Source organism: Trachurus trachurus (assembly GCF_905171665.1).
Source record: "Trachurus trachurus genome assembly, chromosome: 14".
NCBI lineage: Eukaryota > Metazoa > Chordata > Actinopteri > Carangiformes > Carangidae > Trachurus > Trachurus trachurus.
The window spans coordinates 5,061,829-5,082,997 of record NC_139903.1 but is presented as its reverse complement, the minus strand read 5'-3'; the positions used below and the strand labels follow the sequence as shown (position 1 = coordinate 5,082,997).

Genomic DNA, 21,169 nt, shown 5'->3' with positions numbered 1-21,169 from the left:
CCACACCATAATAACAAGGCAGCTGAGAGGCTGAGTGTGCACCTGTGTCAATGTGTGGAGGCCTGTACACGTGTGTGTTCGTGTGTGTGCACTGTTGGATTGTTTATTTTAAGGTTAAATCCATTTCCGGGTTTGAATTGTCAGCTTTCAGCATCATCCTCAGTGTTGTGTTGTGTTGTGTTGTGTTGTGTTGTGTTGTTGGGCTCAGGCAGAAATAGACAGAGTTAATCTATCGTCGCTCTGCAGATGGTCGGAGATACGAGTCGATCCTCCGACCGACTCACACAGCGGAGAAACAAACAGCACAATCAGAGCTGGTGGGAGTTCACCTCACTCTGTCACCTCGTCCTGTTTTAAGCTGCAGGTTCAAATCCCAAAACAGTCACTGATTTTGTCGGCAGTTTATTCTTCTTTAAGCCTATAACTCATTTATGCTGTATATATACTATTTGTACTTGTGGAGCAGTGGACATGTCAGAAGTCACAGCAGTTGTGTTAGTTGCAGTTTTTGTATTTGTAGCGTATTTGTCGTGTTAAGTAATGAATTGTGGACAATAGAAATATGTTAGTTATCTTCAACAGGGTATCCGCGGGGTCTTGAAAAGTATTAAAGCGTGATAAATCAATTGTGGGAAAATTAAGACCCTTAAAAAGTATTAAAAAGTCTTTTCACAACTTTATAAAGTCTTAAATTTTGAAGGTATTTTTTCTGAATTAGCTGTCCAAGAGTTTGGGTCATAAAAAACATTGTAAAAGTGTGTGAATTTATTAATTTCATTAAAAAACAAAGATGAACTGGTACATAAAACAGAAAAGAAGATTGTTTTTTGAGAGTGGAGCAATGTTTTTTTAAATTTTTTTTATAAACTTTGCCTTTGATTTATTATCCCAGCCTATTTTGAATTCTGTTGTATCATAGTGGTATATAGTCTTTATCACAAACTAAAACTGTTAAGTTAAAAGTGTCATGATGTAAATGGTTCAAAGTCAAAGTCAACTTTATTTGTCTCCCATGGAAGAAATTCGGCTTGGGTAGAGAGCCGCTTGAAGTGGCGGTGAGGTATTAAAAAATATTGAGAAGGTCTTGAAAAAGTCTTAAAAAGGTATTAGAATTAACTTCAAGATTCCTGTATATACCCTGTTCAACTCTTGAAACTCATGGAGTTTATTCTGATATTTACTGTTACAATGTTTTTCATCACATACCTTTGATTAGAAAAGTACTATATAACACTACGTCCTATTATTGTTAGTAGCATCTATTAATCACCCAAGTCAATTAATTTTTGAATTTACAATCCAGAATTGATGAATGTTGAATTAATAATTAGATTCTTCATACCAATGTTACATTAAGCTCTTTATTTTTTTTCCAAATGTCACATGGGAACTTCTTTCACTTTCCTCAGTGAATGCAGAAAGTCTGAAACATGACGAACCTGAGACTTTTTCAGGCCCACGTGCAAAACAGTTGAGCAAAAATGAAAATGATGAATTTTAAAAGCATCCATCCTGTGCTGTGCAGCTGTTTGTGGACTGTCAGCAGCAGCAGCTTCAAACTAAGCACAGACGTCCACTTTAATTATGACTCTGAGCTCGGACGGGTCACTAACTCATCTGCAGCATCAGTGGAGCATCAGCAGTTACAGTACCAGTGTGTGTGTGTGTGTGTGTGTGTGTTCATTAAATCTAAAGTAACAGTACATATTGTCAGCAGTGCAGTGGTTCTCTCTCTCTGTGTGTGTGTGAGTGTGTAAGTTGGTGTAAGACTCAGCGATAGAGCCGTGATCAGTTATCAGACAGGACTTGGTAAACACACTGCTCTCCTAAGTACAACTGTGTTTCTGAGTGTGATCATTAATGCCTGTCAGGCTGGCAGCCCCCCCCGCCGCCACTGCACACACACACTCACACACACACACACACACACACATATAGTACACACCCCACAGCCCCTGTTCATGTCATCGGTCCAGATCTAGATTGGACTTAATGAGAGCCCTGCGTGCATTCAGCCCATAACTCAACACAGCAGCATACTGATCTACTGACTGACTGACTGACTGGCCAGAGGACTGTGTGTGTGTGTGTGATTGGTTCTGTTTGTTTGACCACGGCTGCTTGCGTGTCTCTTAGTGTTCCAAGTGTGTGTGACTGTGTTTGCAACACTTTCCCTTAGTGTGTGTGTGTGTGTGTATTATCACATTAATGCTGAAGCAGAGTTTCTGTGCAGCAGCTGAGTCTCATCTATTCAGTCTCAGTGAGAGGTCATTGATCACTCGGCGGCTCGCGATGCAAACCGACCTGATGACGGAGGGAAAAAGATAAATAAAATAAATAAATAAACTTGAGTTATTGAAATGCAAATGAGCGTGACATTTATAGCATGACAGCCTGTCACATCTGGAGCAGCGAGGCAGCTCAGGATCTCTGCAGACAGACAGACACGCACATCATTTGATTGGTGATGCTGAATCATGATTGGGATTTAAATTAAATTAAAAAAGAAAAGTTATTATCTGACTATCAGGAATCCCCCCACCCCACCCCCCCCCAAATGAACGATGCAGAGCTCACAGGCTGCAGAGAGAGGAGAGCGGCAGATGTTGCCGGTGTGTCTCTGGTGTGCAGATAATTGTAGAAAGAGTAAATTAAGTGATTTGCCTTTCAGCCAACCTCACTGCAGAGGTTTTTTTTTTTTTTTTTGGGTGGGGGGATAATTAGGTATTTTCACCGCGTTACAGCAGAAAAATAAGAAAAAGATACGTGTAAACAGAGCTGATGAGCGACTGAGTGAACATGGCCAGAAGCAGCTGAACACGACGCACCACGCTGATGACATACAGTATGAATTAATTGCACGCTAAAGGGGATTTTCTGACTGACTGTCGGAAATTTACTGTATGATCTCTCTCTCTCTCTCTCTCTCTCTCTGTAGGAGTCAGGCATCCACTCAATATGTTCATTTTGTGAATTGTGATTCATCAGATTTGGAGAGCATGGGTGGAAATGGCCAAATTCAATCAGATGTCCTCAGAACAAAGTTATTAGGTTTGATCGATGTGGAAAATCTTTGCAGTGATAAATAAATCATGTGATAAATGGAGAGAGAGAAATGCATTTTTTCTTTTTTTCTTTCTTCTTTTTTTTGGGGGGGGGGGGGGGGGGTAATTACTGCAAAGAGTTTCCACGGCTGCTGCTGCTGCTGCTCCGAGCCCGAAGCACAAACAGCCATCGTCCAGCAGCACAGTGAGCCAGACACGACACGGCGCTGTCACTCACACATAACTCTTCATTAGTTGTTCTGTTATAAAAACAAAACAAAACAAAAAAAAACAGCCGAGAGCTTTTTTCTTTGTTTTTTTTCCGTCTTTGCATGAAATACAGTCGACTTGACCCGACTCAGTGGACGATAAACAAGTGACTCAAATCTGATCAGCTCCTCAACTTCTCCGTTTTCCTGCTCGATGGATTTTCCAACTCACCTCATTTGCGTTTTTCTGTAAAAGTTTCCTCGACGTCGAACTCCCACCCACCTGTCCCTCCCTCCCTCCTTCCCTCCTTCCCTTCCTTCCTTCTTCCCAACCATCTACCTGGTGTTGTCATCTTTCCATAATTCTCCGTTTCCATCTGTCTGCCAGCCATCCATCACAAAAACTGTCTGTCACACACACAGTAAAAAAAAAAAGAAAAAAGACATAGAGAGTGAGCAGTGGAAGAGAGGATGGAGGGATGGAGATGAGGTGGAGGGAGAAAACGGCAGAACATAAAACTGCAGGAGCTTGTAATAGTGTTTCCTAGACATTAATTAGCTGCAGTCGTTCCTGTACAAACACACAGTCATAAAACTGATATACTCTCCTCTCCTCCTCCTTCACCATCCCTTCTTCTCTCCTCATTTTCTCTTCTCTTTTTTTCCCCTTTAACCTCCCCTCGCCTCCTTTCCCTCCTCCTCCTCCTCCTCCTCCTCCTCCTCCTCCTCCTCCTCCTCCTCCTCCTCCTCCTCTTCCTCTCACTCTCTCCCCAACTGCTGAGGAGGAGTGTGACGGAAAAGTGAGAGAAAGTGGGTTGACGAGGAGAAAAGAGAGAGAGAGAGAGAGAGAGAGGGAGATTAAGGAGGAGTGGATCACCCTCCGTCTCTGTCTCTCCTCCTCTCGTATTGCTGAAGGGGAAGACAAGATTCATCATGGCCTTGGCTCACTGTCTAGAGCACACACACACACACACACACACACACACACACACACACACACACACACACACACACACACACACACACACACACACACACACACACACACACACACACACACACACACACACTGAAGCACTGAGGCGCACACACACACACATGCAGTAAAACACACAGTTGCTTTCCCACACACAGAAACACACATGGGCAAAACTTGACCATGCACATGGACATTCACACCACGTTGTTCATAAACAGACACACACTTAAACACATCCCTGCAGTTGTACACACACACACACACACACACACACAGAAACACACACACACACACACACACACACACACACACACACACACACACACGTCCACTTGCTCCATTGCATTATTTATTTGTGCTGGCTGGCAGACGGTGCAGGCAGCCAAGCAGCAGAAGCAAGGATGCTGCCTTTTACATATGGCCTTTTCATATAGTAGACTGTCACACACACAAACACACAAACACACATGCACACAGACACACACACAAATACACAGGCATGAATTGTACATGTCCTTCATTTTGCTTTCCACTGAAATCATCCTTTCTTGATAAAGAAAATCTTATAAAGACTAATTTAAAAAATGTTTTTTCCATCTCTCTCTCTTCCTCTTTTATATATAATTCATCTTTTCCCTCCCTTCTACTTTACCTTGGACAGTTTACTTCATGTCACTCTCTCCTTCCTGCGCCTCGTCTTCTAAAAACACACTGATTTAATGAATCCACCTGCCCTCTCCTTCACCTCCGACCGGTGAGCTCTCTTACCTCAACACCTCTGCTGCTCCCCGTGTGTCCTGGGTCAAAAAATACAAAAACAAAATAAAAATGTGGAGGAGTGGGAGGAGGTGGAGAGAGAGAGAGAGAGGACGGAGAGGTTAATGGAGAGGAGGAGGGGGAGCGAGGGAGTAGGACGGAGGAGAGGAGCTAATAAAGCAGGGATAAGCATGAGGCTTAGAAAGTAATGATAAAATGTAGGATGAAGTCATACGGTTGATTTGGCACCAGTGTGTGTGTGTGTGTGTGTGTGTGTGTGTGTGTGTGTGTGTTTTCCTTTGTGAGTTTGTGTGTTTGTGTGTTTATGTGTGTGTGTTTGTGTGTTCTTGGCCGATGTCCTTGACTATACTGATAAAATCTTTGCTTCAGGTCCCTGATAGAACATGTCAGAACACCCTGTGTGTGTGTGTGTGTGCGTGTGTGTGTGTGAGTGTGTTCATGTAATGTTGGAGAACGATTGTGTCTGCATGAATACACCCTCTCCCTCAGGTGACACACACACCCCTCGTCTTGTTTTCATAGAGTCGTCCTACACACACACACACACACACACACACACACACACACACACACACACACACACACACACACACACTCTTCATGAGTCAGTAGGTGGTTCCTCATTTGGCTTCATGGGAGTGACCGAGGAAAGGAGGCGAGGAAGGAGGAGTCAAGGAAGCAGCATCATGTGAAGCAGCGATAGTGACGGATGCTGGTGTTGGATCACCTGACACTCAGCTTCTCCTTTTTATTTTAGTTTGAGGTTTTTATTTTAGACAAAGAAGGTTTCTTTAGGCGTGATCTTCCTGTCAGCTTCTCCATGTCGTTCCCTTGAAGTTTGTATTGATGCCTGGTACTGGTCTGTGATGCAGAGTATCAATAATGACACAGCGGCAACAACCGCTCCCTTTTATTTATTTATATTAAATGGCAAAACATCTGTCCGTGCACGTCTCCTCTTGAAAAGAGAGGAAACGATTATCTGAAGTGAGACTTTGACCGTGCAGAATCCCCATCGTGCTCTGATGTAAAAAATGCTGAAGTATCGACAGTTGACAGATGACAACAGTCAAAAACACCTGTTACAGGAGCTGCGTCTCAGTTCAGCATCTGCATCCTTCAGAGGACGATTACATCACAGCGTCATGGCAACAAGGCCTGTCCCAGCTCCTCCTCCAAATCCGTCCTTCTCTCACCTGTTCTAGGAGGACACACCACCTGTCCTACGTGACCTCCCGTATCACGATATTATCTGAACGTTGAGGCGGTTCAGCGTGTGTGCCTTCTGCAGCGACGCAAATTAACATTGCAACGTTCAGGGGAGTAAACATGTTGATAAAACAAACAATTCTATTGTTGTACGAGACGTAGCGCTGCAGCTTTAAATTCTGAACTGAGTTTTTTGAATTATCTGTTTATTCAGCCGGGGCGGTGGCCTACTGTGGCCTACCTTTTTTCTTTTTTTAGCGATCGATCCGCGGACCACTAGCGTGCCGATCCGTGGAGAGCGATCGGAACGGATCACGGATCAACTGTGATCACCAGTACTTACAATATTTAGATTTCTCTTAAAGTTTTATATTCAGTTGGTAAAACTTCAGTGTGTTGCAAATGTTACATAACAGATTTGGTTGGAATTCCCTTTAGTCGACGTGGGACATAGGTGTATATAGGCTACCTAATGAGCTAAAAAACAAACAAAAAAACTAAAACATTATAAACTTGAATATAATTTGAATATTTACTTACTTTACTTTGGTTTATTTGTTTATTTGAATGGGACAGTGCACATTAATGGACAAAAACATGTAAATGTGCCAGATTATAGCAAGGTGCCAATTTCCGTCCGGAGTCCCATAAACATAAAAACAGTTCAATAACAGTACACATTACACATAATAATGTAGACAACACAAAAAGACTACAAGGCGACTATGGCAATGAAGAACATATTGACATTTTGACACATTCCACAGGTAGGGGGACCACAAGAGTTTTGTTCTCGGGGAGGGAGACGTAAGACGCATTAGAAACTTGAATCTGATGTATGGGGCAGATTTACAGCCGTAGTTCTGACCCTCTGACCTCCTCTCTGTCTCTGCAGGTGTTCCGCACCGACTTCATCACGGCCATGAAGCTGCCGGACTCGGCCCAGCTCGGCCCCGACGACTTCTACGTGCTCTCAGACCACTGGAGACAGGAGTGGGAGAAGGGAGTCCAGGTCCCGGCCAACCTGGAGGCCATACCAGAGCCCGTGGTCAGGTAGGACACACACTAACGCACACACACACACACACACACACACACACACACACACACACACACACACACACACACACACACACACACACACACACACCAGAGCCAGAGTTTCATCCTGAGTCGATGACCTCAGGTGATTTTCCTTCTCCCACTTTGTCCTCTATAAGTCGACTCAGCACCGGTGCAGCCTGTGGCCGTCACACACACACACACACACACACACACACAGACATTATGTCATCACCATAAACACACAGACACTGGCAGAGTTCCCATCGCCAAAAAAAAGAAAAGATCTGTGAGTTATGAGATTTGAACATTTGTTTGCTGTGACTAATAGTTGTTTTGGAAATCTGCCTAATGCTCAGTGGAAAAAGTTTTGAAATGTTTGACTCTGGTGCAACGAGGATGAAGCCTCGGAGAGGAAAATCGACGGAAGTCATTTCGATAAACGCGACGTAGCGAACACGCCGATGAGAACACAGAAGGACCGAAAAGTCTTAACTGAGATTATCCAGCAAATCTCTGAGCTGTGAGGCACTCAGGAACATTTAGGAACAGAGACTGGAACGCAGCGCAGAAAGTGTGGAAACACTTTTATGTAATTAAACTGTATGCAACTACACTGGGAAGCTTTACAGTACATGCACACAACTACATACAGAAAACTGCACACACACACACACACACACACATGGGAGCAGGTTTGGATGTGCATGCAGGCAGTGGAACATGCAGAGACACAGGATCAAGCTGGTGGGCAGATGTGTGCAGGCGTGCACTTCGACCCACTTATATTCACTCTCATAGTCTCATAGATTAGTCTGCGCTATCTCTCTCTCCCTTTCTCTCCTTCCCCCTCTCTCTTTCTCACACACACACACACACACACCAGTAGGTTGTTGTGGCTCTCTAGTAGGCTACTACTGCAGCTGCTTCACATACCCATGTGGTTTGTTTGGCGTTCTAGGAACTAATGAAAATGCTCAGACTGCCTGGTAATGCCTGTTAGACAGACATGTCATACTGGGAGGCCACACACACACACATGCACACACGCGCACACACACACACGTGAACATACAAACATGCATTTTATGTGACAGGCAGATAAATTATCCAGCGATGTAAGATTCTGTCTGATGTTTTCTGTTCTTACCTTCTGCAAAAAAAGAAAAAAAAGGAGCAGAAATGAAAATTCAAGTTCAAATAAATGTAGTTTTGTAGTTTTTTGAGGCATTTTGTCAGTGAAACTTCACTATTTAAAAAAAATTAATAAATAAAAAGTCCACTTAGTCCTTAAAAATGTTAAAATAAATGTTTGAGGATCATAACAGTAACAGTAGCAAACAGGAGTTGTGTGGTGACTCCCGGCAGATCCACTGACAAACAATAAATGCTTCAAACAAACTACTGTATGCAAACCGTTAATCAAATAATGAAGTGCTGCCATATGCAATGTCATATCTGATGAAGAAAACCAGGACACCCGAAGCCGCCTCTGACTGGCGAGCGAACAGCGCCCTGCATAAAAACAACCCAGAGTGGAGGCGAGAAATTGAGTTTCCAAAATAGAAAAACAAGAAATGAAAGATGGAGTTCCTCTGAGTCTTAATGAGGGCAGAAGAACAAAGGTAATAAATAATAGAAATGAAAGTGCAAAAAGAAAAAAAAAGGAAAAGAAAAAGAAATGTGTGTCCTTTATATGAGTCTGAGATTGAAAGGATAAATGTGTCAGCCTCACTGTTTACATTGTCTAATAGGATCATATCTCAGTCGACGCACATGTCTGACACGTTCACACACAAACAGACTGAGCAGCGGAGAGATGGATGAGCAGGTCGGGAGGAGGAGGAGGAGAAACGGCGAAGATGGGGAAGGATTCAGGAAGGATAGATAGATAGATAGAGAGATGGATGGATGAACGGAGGCTTATCTATTATCTTACACGGGACAGAGTGATGAAGTGATATACAGTGATGTTGAAATGGAGTGAAGGGAAGGGAACAGATGAGATAAAGGAGAGGACGGTAAACGTGAGTGTGACCGAGCTGATGGTCTCTGTCAGAGTCTGTCACAGCCGCGTGTTCATCTTTCTTTTCCTCGTCTGTTATCTTTCCTTCTCTTTGCCTCTCTCTCTCTCTCTCTCTCTTCTTTTTTTTTCTCTTCCTCTCTTGATTTGTTTGGACTGAAATCACCAGCGGAGTTTGAGCCTCTGTGGTCGGGCAGAATCAGAGTTAGGAAACCTTATCCCCGCACAGAAAGTGATGTCTTTTCAGAGGAAATTGTGGAAAGTCTTGGGAAAAAAAACGAGTAGCCTATTCGATTTGATCAGTTTTTGTTTGGATATCTGATGTAAACATGTTGTCGAGCAGAGAAGAAAAAGAAAAAGAAGAGGTGGTGGGATAATCCTCCAAGAGCTGAAACTGATTCAACTTTCAGTGCAGCTGCAGTTGCAGGGAATCAAAATAAATCTTTTCATTCACACTTAACTTGGAGTGATGGTCGCAGGACTCCAGTTTGACTCATTATTTCTCTTTATTGGCACAGTAGGAAATGTGGTTTGAGTTGTGGAATGTAAAAGCAAACTGGGAACGAGGGAAAAGCTTCACCTGCCTCGGCCGGACGGCAACACCAGCCCTCCCTCCTCCTCCTCCTCCTCCTCCTCCTCCACCGCTCCTCCCTGCTTTTTAATCTGGTTATTTCTTTTGTTAAAGAACTGAGAAGAAGCACGAGTTTGAGCCGCGGTTGGGTTTTTTTTTTTTTCCCCCTCTCTCTTTCTATTTATGTCCTGTTTCTTTTCCGGTTTCTATTAACTATTTTTGTCGCCCTCTAACTCTCTCTTTTCAACGTCTTAATCTCTACATCTCTCTCTCTCTCTCTCTTTGCCTCCCCTCCTCAGACTCCCACCTTTCCCTCTTCCCCCTCGCTCTAGTCGAGCCAGAGGCGCAGACACATTTTTCTTTTTCTATTTTTTTTTTATGAATAATGACATCATCTCTAAAAATTGTTGGAGAGGAAAAGGGCTGCGGGCCCCGTCTGGCTTTGACAACACTCCTCTTCCACATTTGCCTCTTTCTCTCTCTCTCCCCTTCTCTCTCTCTCTCTCTCTCTCTCTCTGGACCATATTTGGCCGCTGCGGCGTGATTTTCGGTAAAACTGTTTTGGCGGCCGGTGGAGAGGTCATTATGGTTTGATGTTGTTTTCTTTGTGCCTCTTTTTACCAAAACATAGCAGAGGAGACGCAGGGAGAGGAGGAGGAGGAGGAGGAGGAGGAGGAGGAGGAGGAGGAGGAGGAGGAGGAGGAGGAGGAGGAGGAGGAGGATGGTCTTTATCTCTCCTTCGTTCTGTCTGTCCTTTACTTTCTTCCTCCCCTCCATTCATCCTCCTCATCCTCCTTCCTTTATCCTCATCCTATCGTTCTGTTGTCTGCTTTTATAATTTTTCTCCTTTCCTCTTGCTTGTCCTCCTGTCTGGCTCTCTCTCTCTCTCTCCTCCCCTCTGTCTATTTTATTTTATCACTCTCTCCCCCCCCCCTCCTCTGTTCCTTTCTCTCTCCCTCTCTCTCCCTCTTACTCTCTCCATGGTTTTGTTGGGGCGAGTGGAAGTAATTAGCCATTGCGTAACACTGGCTATGTGCAGACAGTGAATGGGGCTTTGGCAGCGACTCGACAGCCTCAGTCCCCTGTGACAACGCCGAGCCGGAGAGAGAGAGAGAGAGAGAGAGAGAGAGAGAGAGAGAGAGGGGGAAATAATTACACATACACATGAGAAGATCTGTGCCTTTTCACTAAATGAAAGAAATGAGATAGTGGTTATTTTATTTATTGCTTCATTTTTTCCCCCCTCGGACTGGTGGCCCGGTCGGTGAATGTGAACCGGTTGTTTGTGGTTTGGCTAAAGCACGCTGGCTTTCTGAATGGCGTGTAAAGCTGCGGCCACAGGGGGAAGTGTCACATGGAGAGACTCCTGCATGCATGTACTTGCAAAGACAAATAGATTGATTGTGCAGTTAGAAAAGAAGTGCACTTTTCTCGATCATCACTCCGCTGCTCGGCGGCAGTAGATCGGTTCTACAGACGTGCGATGTTGGAAGTTATCTCAAGAGTCTGTGTAAACTGTGAGATGTAAATCTCAATGAGACAGTCACAGGACTATATGTCTCCTGTGATGGAGTATCTGCAGTCGAGCTTCCGGCAGTTGTGATCATATGCAAAACCTGGGTGAGACTGGCGCGGATGGATGCCATGAAAAACGTCAGGCAACAAGTGCAAACTGAGGCCAACGAGGCCTAATAAAGAAGGAGAAAGGAAACTGCTGCTCATGATAAGAGAAACTGGTTTGGTTTGTTTCATCATTAGCCTACAGACACATAGATGCTTTGTCTTGACCTATTTTTACTTCAGCATGGCTGTATAGTTTGGAAGATGCCACCTGCAGATGTGTGTATCCGCAGGTATACATGCACAGCAAATCTATAACAAACTCCCATCAAACACTAGTGAAAGATTAGCCTGGCTGTGTTATGACAATCTGACAGCTGCAAAATACTGAACACATTATTTCGTTAACAGAGTTGTCAGTTCAAGCTGAGCGCTGCTGAAAAAACATTCAGTAATTTGTTGACATTTTTTTTATGTGAGAGCTCGGCACTTGGCTGATTCAAACTGGACCAAAAAAAAAAAAAAAAAAAAAAAAAAAGATAATAATTGCAGCAGACATTTCCCAGTAAAAGTGATTGAGCTGGAATAGAGTTTCAGAGAAGGGAAGTGCGAATGTCAAGCTTTGCATTCAAGTGCAGGTACAGAGGGAAGTGGCAGCCGACAGGATTTGAATAGATGGTTTGCTATGGAACATAATACAGCATGTAAAAACACGGGTCGTTACTAATTAAACAGGTCGGCTTCTGTTTATATATACAAATGCATCTGTTCATGCACATGGATGGAAACACGTGCGCACAAAAGGACGCACAAACCGGCGCCCTTTCACTGGGACAGACAGTGCAGCAGTGGGTCAGAAGGCTAATCGCCCACTAATAACTCAGCGACTGTCTCACGCACACACACACAGATAATGGATTGAAGAGAGCCGGAGGGCAGGAAGATGGATAGAGAGATGGATGAGAGAAGGACAAATAGCTGGATACTCTGTCACGGCTGCTGGAGGCAGCTCAGGCAGGTGTAGAGGAGGAATTTCAAAGGTCCTAAGAGTTTAATTCCTCTAGTAAAACCGAGGCAAAAGTGTTTGTATAGCACATCATCATACAGTACATGGAGGTCATTTGATATGCTTTACAGAAAAAAAAAGAAGCATCTCAAGCGAAATAAAAGAAGCATAAAAATAGAGTTAAATAGCACAATAAGAAAACAGTATAAAAACCTAATTATAAAATAGATAATATCTCATTACAGTGCATTAACAGATTAAATGAAGGGAGCAGAGTAAAGCAGCGTTTAGCCTCTTTTTAAAGCCGGTTATGGTTCAAGGCAGATTTCATCTCCATTGGGAGCTGGTTCCAGCAGCGTCGTGGCTCAAAGCCATTTGACCCTGGTTAATTTTAACTGACCAGGTCCTGCAGATCTTTAGAGACCCAGTAGGCTCATATACATGCACAATAAGCATTTTAACACTTCTGTAATGAAGTTAACAAGGAGAGTTTTGCTGCTGTAGGCACTGGCCAGAGGTTACCGCCCAGTATTCATCAACTCACGAGGCCTCGGATCTGATTCTGAATTGTTTTCACTTCATTCATTGAAATCATGGGACACAGGAAGCCATGTTTTAGTTAATTGGTGTATTTGTGCGGTTACATTGAGGATTATTTTCAGTATCTGTGTGGAGATGAGTCAATCCACAGCCGTGACCTAAAACAAACTGTCCTTCTGGATTTTGTAGCTCAGAAACACAGTTTACGCCACAGCTGGACTCCCGTGGAGAGAGAGGGAACAACGCTGATGCAGCACTTCATCACTTCAAACAGTTCAACCTGGACCCAATGAAAGATCTCTAGTTGAATCGAGTGACACATTTTTACAACTTCATAACACCTAGTGGTTATTATGGTGTCCATTATTGAAGACAGGCACTGAAATCAAGAAGTTAAAGGACATGTTTTAAAAGGATCTGATAAAGATCAGCTGTGAAAACTCATTTCAAAGCCTGTTTAAACATCCAATATGTGAAAGCATGTTAAAGCAGATATCAGCTTCACGGCCGTTTCGGCTAATGCTGCGTTCAAGGCAGGCTTTTGAAACCGTAAGTTACAGCTTCAAGTCACAACTACGACTTGGTAGCGTTCCAGGTAACCCGTAGCTCGTGTTTTTACCATCCTGTTGTCTGTGAAAGTTCCCTATAATGGCCACTCGTAACTTCCGACCCGTGAACTCGTACCAGATCGAACTGGTATGACTTCACAGGAAGGAAAAACACAAAGTACGAGTTTCTTTGAACGCACCATGAGTTAGCAGCCCCCGCCCTTGTCAGGCATCAATTGGTCCTCGTGCTACGTCACCACATTCACGCGCATCCCTTGGCTGCACACACAGCCCTTCATGCCGTTCTCTCTCCTCATTGGATAACACTTGTATCCCACAAGGAAAATTTTCTCCTCGGGTTACAGCAGAGCAGAGTGACGGAGAGACTCGTGTTTAGGCTGAAATACTTCATGTAAGTGATTGCTGACGGAAAATAGGACTATTTAGGACTTATATTAACAAAAACATTCCACTGATATCTGCTTTAACCAGTTGAAGTCGTCATATTGGGCAAACAGCAGAATAATTGCAAAATCATTAAAATCAGATTGAACTAGAACGATAGTGAAACAAATGGACACTTGGATCTGCTTCTCTACAGGGAAATGTGGCCTCTCATATTTACTGCTTTGCAAAATTGTTCTGTAGTTTTATGAACTTAAACATCAGTAACATAATCTCCTTTTTCCTGGTTCTGTGACACTGGAATTTTTTGGCAAGTGTACCTCCAAGTTATTTTATTACTTGGCCAGATTCACAAAATCAGTAATCCTGTCTCTGTCTGGAAAGGGAAAAAAAAAAAGAAAAGAAAGAAGTTCGACACACCCCGTTTAAATGACATGACATTAGTTTTTCCCTCTCAGTGTATCTGATGAAGACAAATAGCCTGTTAAAGGTCACGACAAAAGCACTGATGCAAGTACATCAGTGACATGTGTAAGACAAAAGGAGAGCAGGGCGGCGGGGGCAGGAGGGAGGGAGGGAAAACGAGCGGCGGCTCGTCGACTGAAAAGCCCCACAGGAACTGAACCCCGGCCAGCTGCAGCGCCGGTCACCAAGTCCTCCTGTGAATGTTCACTTTTATGGCTGCACAACTGTATATGTGCACATGTGTGTGTGTGTGTGTGTGTGTGTGTGTGTGTGCTTGTGTTTGTATGTACCAGTATGTCCACAACAACATCTGGAAATTCACCCAACATACCCTCTGATCTTTCCAAAACAACTCCTCAGATCATCAGATAATAAGATGACTAAGAGCAGCATCACCGGCCTCGTCGTGTCCTGGGTCAGCGGGTGCACGCGGACTAATCGCTTCCACACACACACACACACACACACACTACTCATGTTTGTTGGTAGTTTTAGTCACTGTGGTTCCAGATAAATGGCGGCAGTTAGATGGATGAATGAATGAACGCTTCACAGGCTGGTTTGCACACACAGTGTATAGTACATGTGATGGCGATGTGCCGAGGTGCCGCTCTCTGGGACGATGGCGCGCAGACCGAACAGACCGGATGAGTGGAAAAGTTTTCAGCGCACGGATTAATTAACGAACGTCTCGTTGAAGGAACCGCACTAACTACAGCCGCCGCAGCTGCAACTGGGAACATGAATCATTGTCATTTATCACTATCAACTTCCCTCAGAGCGCCGTAAACAGAGAGCAACTAAATCAAATCAACATTTGTTGTGAGCAACTTTAGCTTTTTTTTAAAAGCAGCAGCAGCAGCGGTGGTGGGATCAGACCTGGCTCTGCTCTACATGTCTGACTACAGGGGATTTTTCACTGACTGATTGATGAACCTACAGTCTCAATGAGTTCATTAGGACAAAAAGGATTTTTTTTTTTAACGATTGGAGTGGCAGCCAGACTGGTTCAATAGATTAATTGGCTGTTTACTGGACGGATGAGGAGATGAGCTAATGGGTCGCGGTAACTCCAGCGCAGACTTAGGATGAACGGCTCTCTGACCCGCTGACGGGCGGTCGGAGGTTACGACCAGAAAGCCAAGTTCACCCGCATTAACTCATCACCACATTGCTATGAAGGGTCAGCGGGTGTATTTCTGACCACAGGCTGATTTGGTTGCTTTTGGCAGGATGGGGGGTGAGGAGGGGGAGCGAGCGAATATGAGAAGTGTATTTCTTAAAGTGTGGGGCTGCGGAGCCAAACTGGGCCCCTGCCATCTGTATCTGGTGGGTCCCCGTGACAAAACTAATAACATATTATAGTGAGAAATAGCTTTTGATCTGTGTCCCGGGGGAAGGCGAGTTAATAAACCCACAGAGGCGGGAGGCGAACCATAATGGCAAATACAGGAACATAATCATACATTGTGATTTCTGGATGAGTTCACTAAGTCACTGGCTATGTCTCTCTCTCTCTCTCTCTCTCTCTCTCTCTCTAGCTGTTCTCACTGAGACATACTTTACTGAGACTGAGTGGTTGAGCGGCTGGCCGACCGATCAGCTCTCCCTCTGATACACAGAGGTGGGAAGTAACAAAGTACAAATACTTTGTTGCTGTATTTAAGTAGATTTTTCAGGTATCTGTACTTTACTTGAGTCCTTTTTTTTTTCTCACGACTTTTTACTTTTACTCCCTACATTTGACAACATGTTCTTTACTTTTTCAACATCCACAAGTGACGGGCGCATGGTGTCTGTCCGACTTTCCCTTTCTCCAACTTAAGTAACCCTAAACTTAACCCCGAAGTGTAACGGAGGTCCGCGGGTGTGCCACAGTCACGAGGGACCAGTAAGGTGAAGCGATGGTAGTGTGGCGGTTAGCGGTACTGGAAGTAAACTCACTCACCCATAAAAGACGTGCTAACCCGCCTGTCAAGCGGTTGTCAACCTCTTGGTGAAACGGTTAGCATAGATTCGTCGCCTGCGGTGCGGGAGATCCGGGTTCGATCCTCGCCTATAGGGCAAGTCCGAACCAACAACATCGGTCACATAAACATAACCATAACCCTCTAGAATAAGTTGGATTAATGGGTAGTCGGAGAAATGGGCGGTCGGACTGACGTATTCTCCCCCGAGTGGCGACCAGGGGTGAGATTGCGAGAAAGACTGACGCATTTTTCAGCCCGTACGGTTCGTGTTTGTTTTCACTCCGGTCCAAATGCCACACCACTGGCAGAGCAAGGTGTTTCCATGACATGTTTACATGTTGACTCTCGATTGTAAACTTGTAACGCTAAGAAGTAACGCTAACGATAGAGACATCAGGCAGTTGGAGCGGATCAAGTTCGACTGAAGCCGGACCGACATCACCCTGCGTGGCCGTTTTGGTTGCACCACAGTTGAGCTGGGCCGACCTGAACGCTGCCTGTGTGAAAACACTTTGTTTATTAAAGGTCCAGTGTGTAAAATGGGGGTAAAACCTTGACAATTATTACACACTGGCCCTTTAAATGCTTTGAATTCGTTCCAAATTGCTTCTGAACCGTCCGTGCTGTGTTTTGGTATCATTGATGGCAAAAATTCATTCTTCCTTTTTACTTTTACTTACATTTCATTTAAGTCCATTTCAGAGCCTGTACTTTCTTACTTTTACTTGACTAAAGGAGTTGAATCTGTACTTCTACATAAGTACAGAATGTGAGTACTTGTGAGGACGCCTCTGCTGATGCGTCTGATTACCATCTTCCTTTGACTTCATGCCAAAAAAACTGCATGGAGGTGCAGCCTCTGTGAAATTTCAGCGCAGCGCAGATTTTTCTACCTCTTCTTCACCACTTGACTGGGTCAGTGGGGCTGTCGGCGACCACATTTCAGGCTTCCTGCCCGACCGGCTGAACAACCGCAGCGACCGCTTGCCTGGGTGGCTCGCTTGTCGACTTGCCTGGGCAGAGCGGCCGTCTCCCAGAATGACTGATTGAGTGGATGGGTACGGAGGTCAATGGGCGGTTGAATGAAAATAGGAAGAAAATCCTCTCTGCCCTCTCATCGCTACAGAATGCGGTTGGGTCACCGGGCGCTTTATTAATCACACGGAGGCCATGCTGCTTTGTTTCCTGACTGATTGGACTGACTGGCTGACTGGTTCGCTAAAGTGACATCTGGCAGTCTGAGTGAACTTCCCTCTTGTGCTCCTGGCCCGCATCCAACCAGAAAGCAACAATGACTGTACGAGCGGTTCATCTTTGACCACATTTTTTAGGTCAGCTGCCCGACTCTATTGACTGACTGACTGGCTGGCTGACTGGGCCGGGCTTACCGACTAGTTGGCTGACCTCGGTAGAAGAAGACAGAGAAGTCAGAGCCCTGCAGGCTGACTGGATGACTGTTTGCCTGCATGCCTGCCTGCTGCTGCTGCTGACAGGCTGACTCTCTGACTCTCTGACCACAGTGACTGTGCTTTGGCCACAGAAACGAGCCGGTTTTCTGGTTCCAGAGGGTGAGTCAGGCTCCAGCTAAAACCCATTCACCTCTGGAGGCTCGCGGGCAAAGACCGACTGCAGAGCGCGGACTCCTGCGTCGAGAATCTAAACATTTCTGCTCCAAACAAAAGGTTTTAACCTGCTGAGATCTGTCTGTGTGTGTATGTGTGTGCGTGTGTGTGTTGGAGGTGGCTGAGCTGCCTGCCAAAACTGAAATGTGTTTTCATGTTTCCACTCTGCGTTCCCCACCCAGAGATTCAGTTCGCAGGTTTTGATTTATTTAACCCGTATTTAACCAGGGTGCAGTTATTAAGTGCCATTGAGGAGAAGAGAGAGAGAAAAAAGAAAAAGAAAAAAAAAACTAATTTGGGAACTTGACCAAAAAGGCAATAAGGAGCTGATGCTTGTAAGGGGAAAAGTATGAAGAGAAGAAGTGGACTCAGTTGATAAATGAGTGCAGCTTTCCTAAATTACATTGGGAGAAAACCCGTTGTGTGTGTGTATGTGTGTGTATTAAAGCAATTCCTCAGTTCACAACCCAGCATGTGTGGCGTGTGTGGCTGTTGGTGTTTACTGCAGGCTGCCCTCAGGCTCAGTGTGGGTTGATTTTGTGTGTGTGTGTGTGTGTGTTTCTGTGTGTGTGCATGCATGTGTCTTTGTTCCCCACATGGATGTCATGTGAGTAAACCCAAGAGCCATGTGTGGGAGTCTAGACTGTGTATAGGCGCCTGCATTCATGGATGCACGGTTTATGTATCCGTGTTTCTGAATGTGTGTGTGCGTGTGTGTGTGTGTGTGCGAGTGCGTGCGACACATGGGACGTGTCCCTCGGGTATTTTCTCGGAAACACTGATACATCTCACATGGGAATATCATCCACCTCTGTTCTTGTTCTGCTACACTAACACTCATTCTCTCATACAAACACACACATCCATTCCTCCTCCTCTTAAAGCACCATCTCCTCCTCCTCTCCTCTCCTCTTCCTCTTCCTCTCCTCTCCTCTCCTCTCCTCTCCTCTCCTCTCCTCTCCTCTCCTCTCCTCTCCTCTCCTCTCCTCTCCTCTCCTCTCCTCTCCTCTCCTCTCCTATTCCTCTCCTCCTCCTCTCCTCTCCTCTCCTCTCCTCTCCTCTCCTCTCCTCTCCTCTCCTCTCCTCTCCTCTCCTCTCCTCTCCTCTCCTCTCCTCTCCTCTCCTCCTCCTCTCCTCTCCTCTCCATCCAGCAGCAGTAGTTCCTCTTGTATGGCAGATCAAAGCCCTTTGCCTTCTGCACTGTGGGTTCAGTAACATCTGGACCACGTCGTCCGCCTTTTACCAGTCTACCATCTGCCAGTTTCACTTGACTTGTGTGTGTGTGTGCATGTGTGTTTGATAAACAGAGGCAGAAAGAGGAGAAGATAGAACATATAGATATAGATCATGGCGTTTCCCTTCTCTCTTCTTTTTTCCACTGCTCCATTTTATTTATTTATTTATTTGTGTGTCAATTTGAATAACTGTCACAATTTAACGCATCAAGGTCAAACTGACCCTTCATCCTCCTTTTCATCTTCCTATTTGGTTCTTGATGTCTTGCTCAAAGACACTCCATCAGGGTTGATTGGGTCACCTGACTGTCAGTAACAGCTTTGTGCCTCTCTTTGACCCCGCCTCCGTGTCGCCTCCTCCCTCCGCCAGCGCCTTCAGCCTGGTCGCCAGGACGAGGTCATTGACTTTAATGGTCAGATGATGGAGGCTGCTGCTGCTGCTGCTGCTGCTGCTGCTGCTGCTGCTGCTGCTGCACCCAGGCCGCCCACTTAAACCCGACCACCTCAAGGACGGTAAACACTGTTTATTCTCAGCAGTTTACTCAGTTGGTAGAGCCCCGAGGCCCCGAGGCCCCAGACCTCACATAGAAACACCTCCCTGGTTATGGATGGATGGATGGATGGATGGTTGGATGGATGGATGGATAGCATCCAAAAAAAGTAGTTAAACTGAAAGATGAATAGATGAAGAGTGACAGACATGACTTCCTTGTCAGAGACACAGACGATTGTAAATATTGTTCACACTGAGTTTTCCTGCAGGTTTTTCCTCTTCAGCCTCGGTGGGAAAAACAAAACCAAACATTTTTAGCTTGTTATTTAATAAGTGGCATTGCTTTTTTTTCTTATTTTAGTACAATGCAGCAGAAGAAGAGCAGCAGCAGCAGCAGCAGCAACAGATCTTGGTAACTCATTAATCTGCAGGGGAAGTAATTTGAATTATAGTTATAGATAAAGGATTCCTCTCTCTGGGACCAGAGTTGATAAAAATGAAACAGCATCTTATCTGACTGAAACTTCAACTCTGCTTAAAAGATACGAGTGTATGTCAAATATATTTTCCCTTTGGAGAGTGGTGGGAAAACTGGCCCCAAACAAAAGTTAAAGCAGCCAACTGATCCTCCATCCGTATTATGTCATCAAACAAAAATGAAATGAACTAATGTAGAGACGGTGCTGATTCCACCTGTGTGTAGTGTTACACACACACATCCATATGTATCTGCTGCAGGAGTTTGACCAGTGTTAGTGAGATTAAAACAGTCTGATCTGCAAATTATGAAACACTCCTCAGTGTGTGATTTGCAAAGAAATGATGGAGACACCTGTGGCAGTAAGGTTTCACATAAGGTATGGATGATGTTATAGATCATATTCATAGAAATGCATTTTTACTTTTAAATGTTATATTATCTGCACTAAATTAATCAAGATTCCTGATTTGCATTGGCCAGACGTGTGTGTACACATGGTGTCACTTACAGTAAGTGCATAAGTTAGCACATGATGTGATACATGATAAGTCCCCCATACTGTAGGTTTATTTTCCAGTAGGGAAAACCCACTACTTCTTCTTGCTCTTCTATCTCGTCTATATATCCTCTCAGTGGCTCACTCTCTTTTCACAGAGGGAGGATAAACAAAGACAAAGAGGAAGTGAAGGGGAAAAAGAGGAAGTAATGGAGGTTGAGGGAGACAGCCAGACGGGGATGGAGATAACCAGGGGAAGGACTAAGAAAATGGAAAATGGAGGGAAAAGAGACAGAGAGAGGAGGATGGAGTGAATTATCCAGAGGATGAGGGTTAGAGACACTGAGGGAGGGAGGAGGAGGAGGAGGGTTAGAGACACTGAGGGAGGGAGGAGGAGGAGGAGGGATGTTGATGGTGGAGGAACTGAGGGAATAAGTAAACAAACAGGTAGATGAGGCGGTTGAGTGGAGCGGT

The 21,169-nt window shown here is 44.7% G+C and overlaps 1 protein-coding gene across 1 annotated transcript in view; it reads left to right on the top strand.

Annotated features, from left to right (window-relative positions):
* The window catches only part of jade2 (jade family PHD finger 2), a 193,530-nt gene that overhangs the window by 55,251 nt on the left and 117,110 nt on the right, over positions 1-21,169 (top strand). Inside the window, exon 4 of the mRNA XM_083987249.1 lies at positions 7,114-7,271. Within this exon, the coding sequence (XP_083843375.1) occupies positions 7,114-7,271 (158 nt within the window). The remainder of the gene's footprint in view (positions 1-7,113; positions 7,272-21,169) is intronic.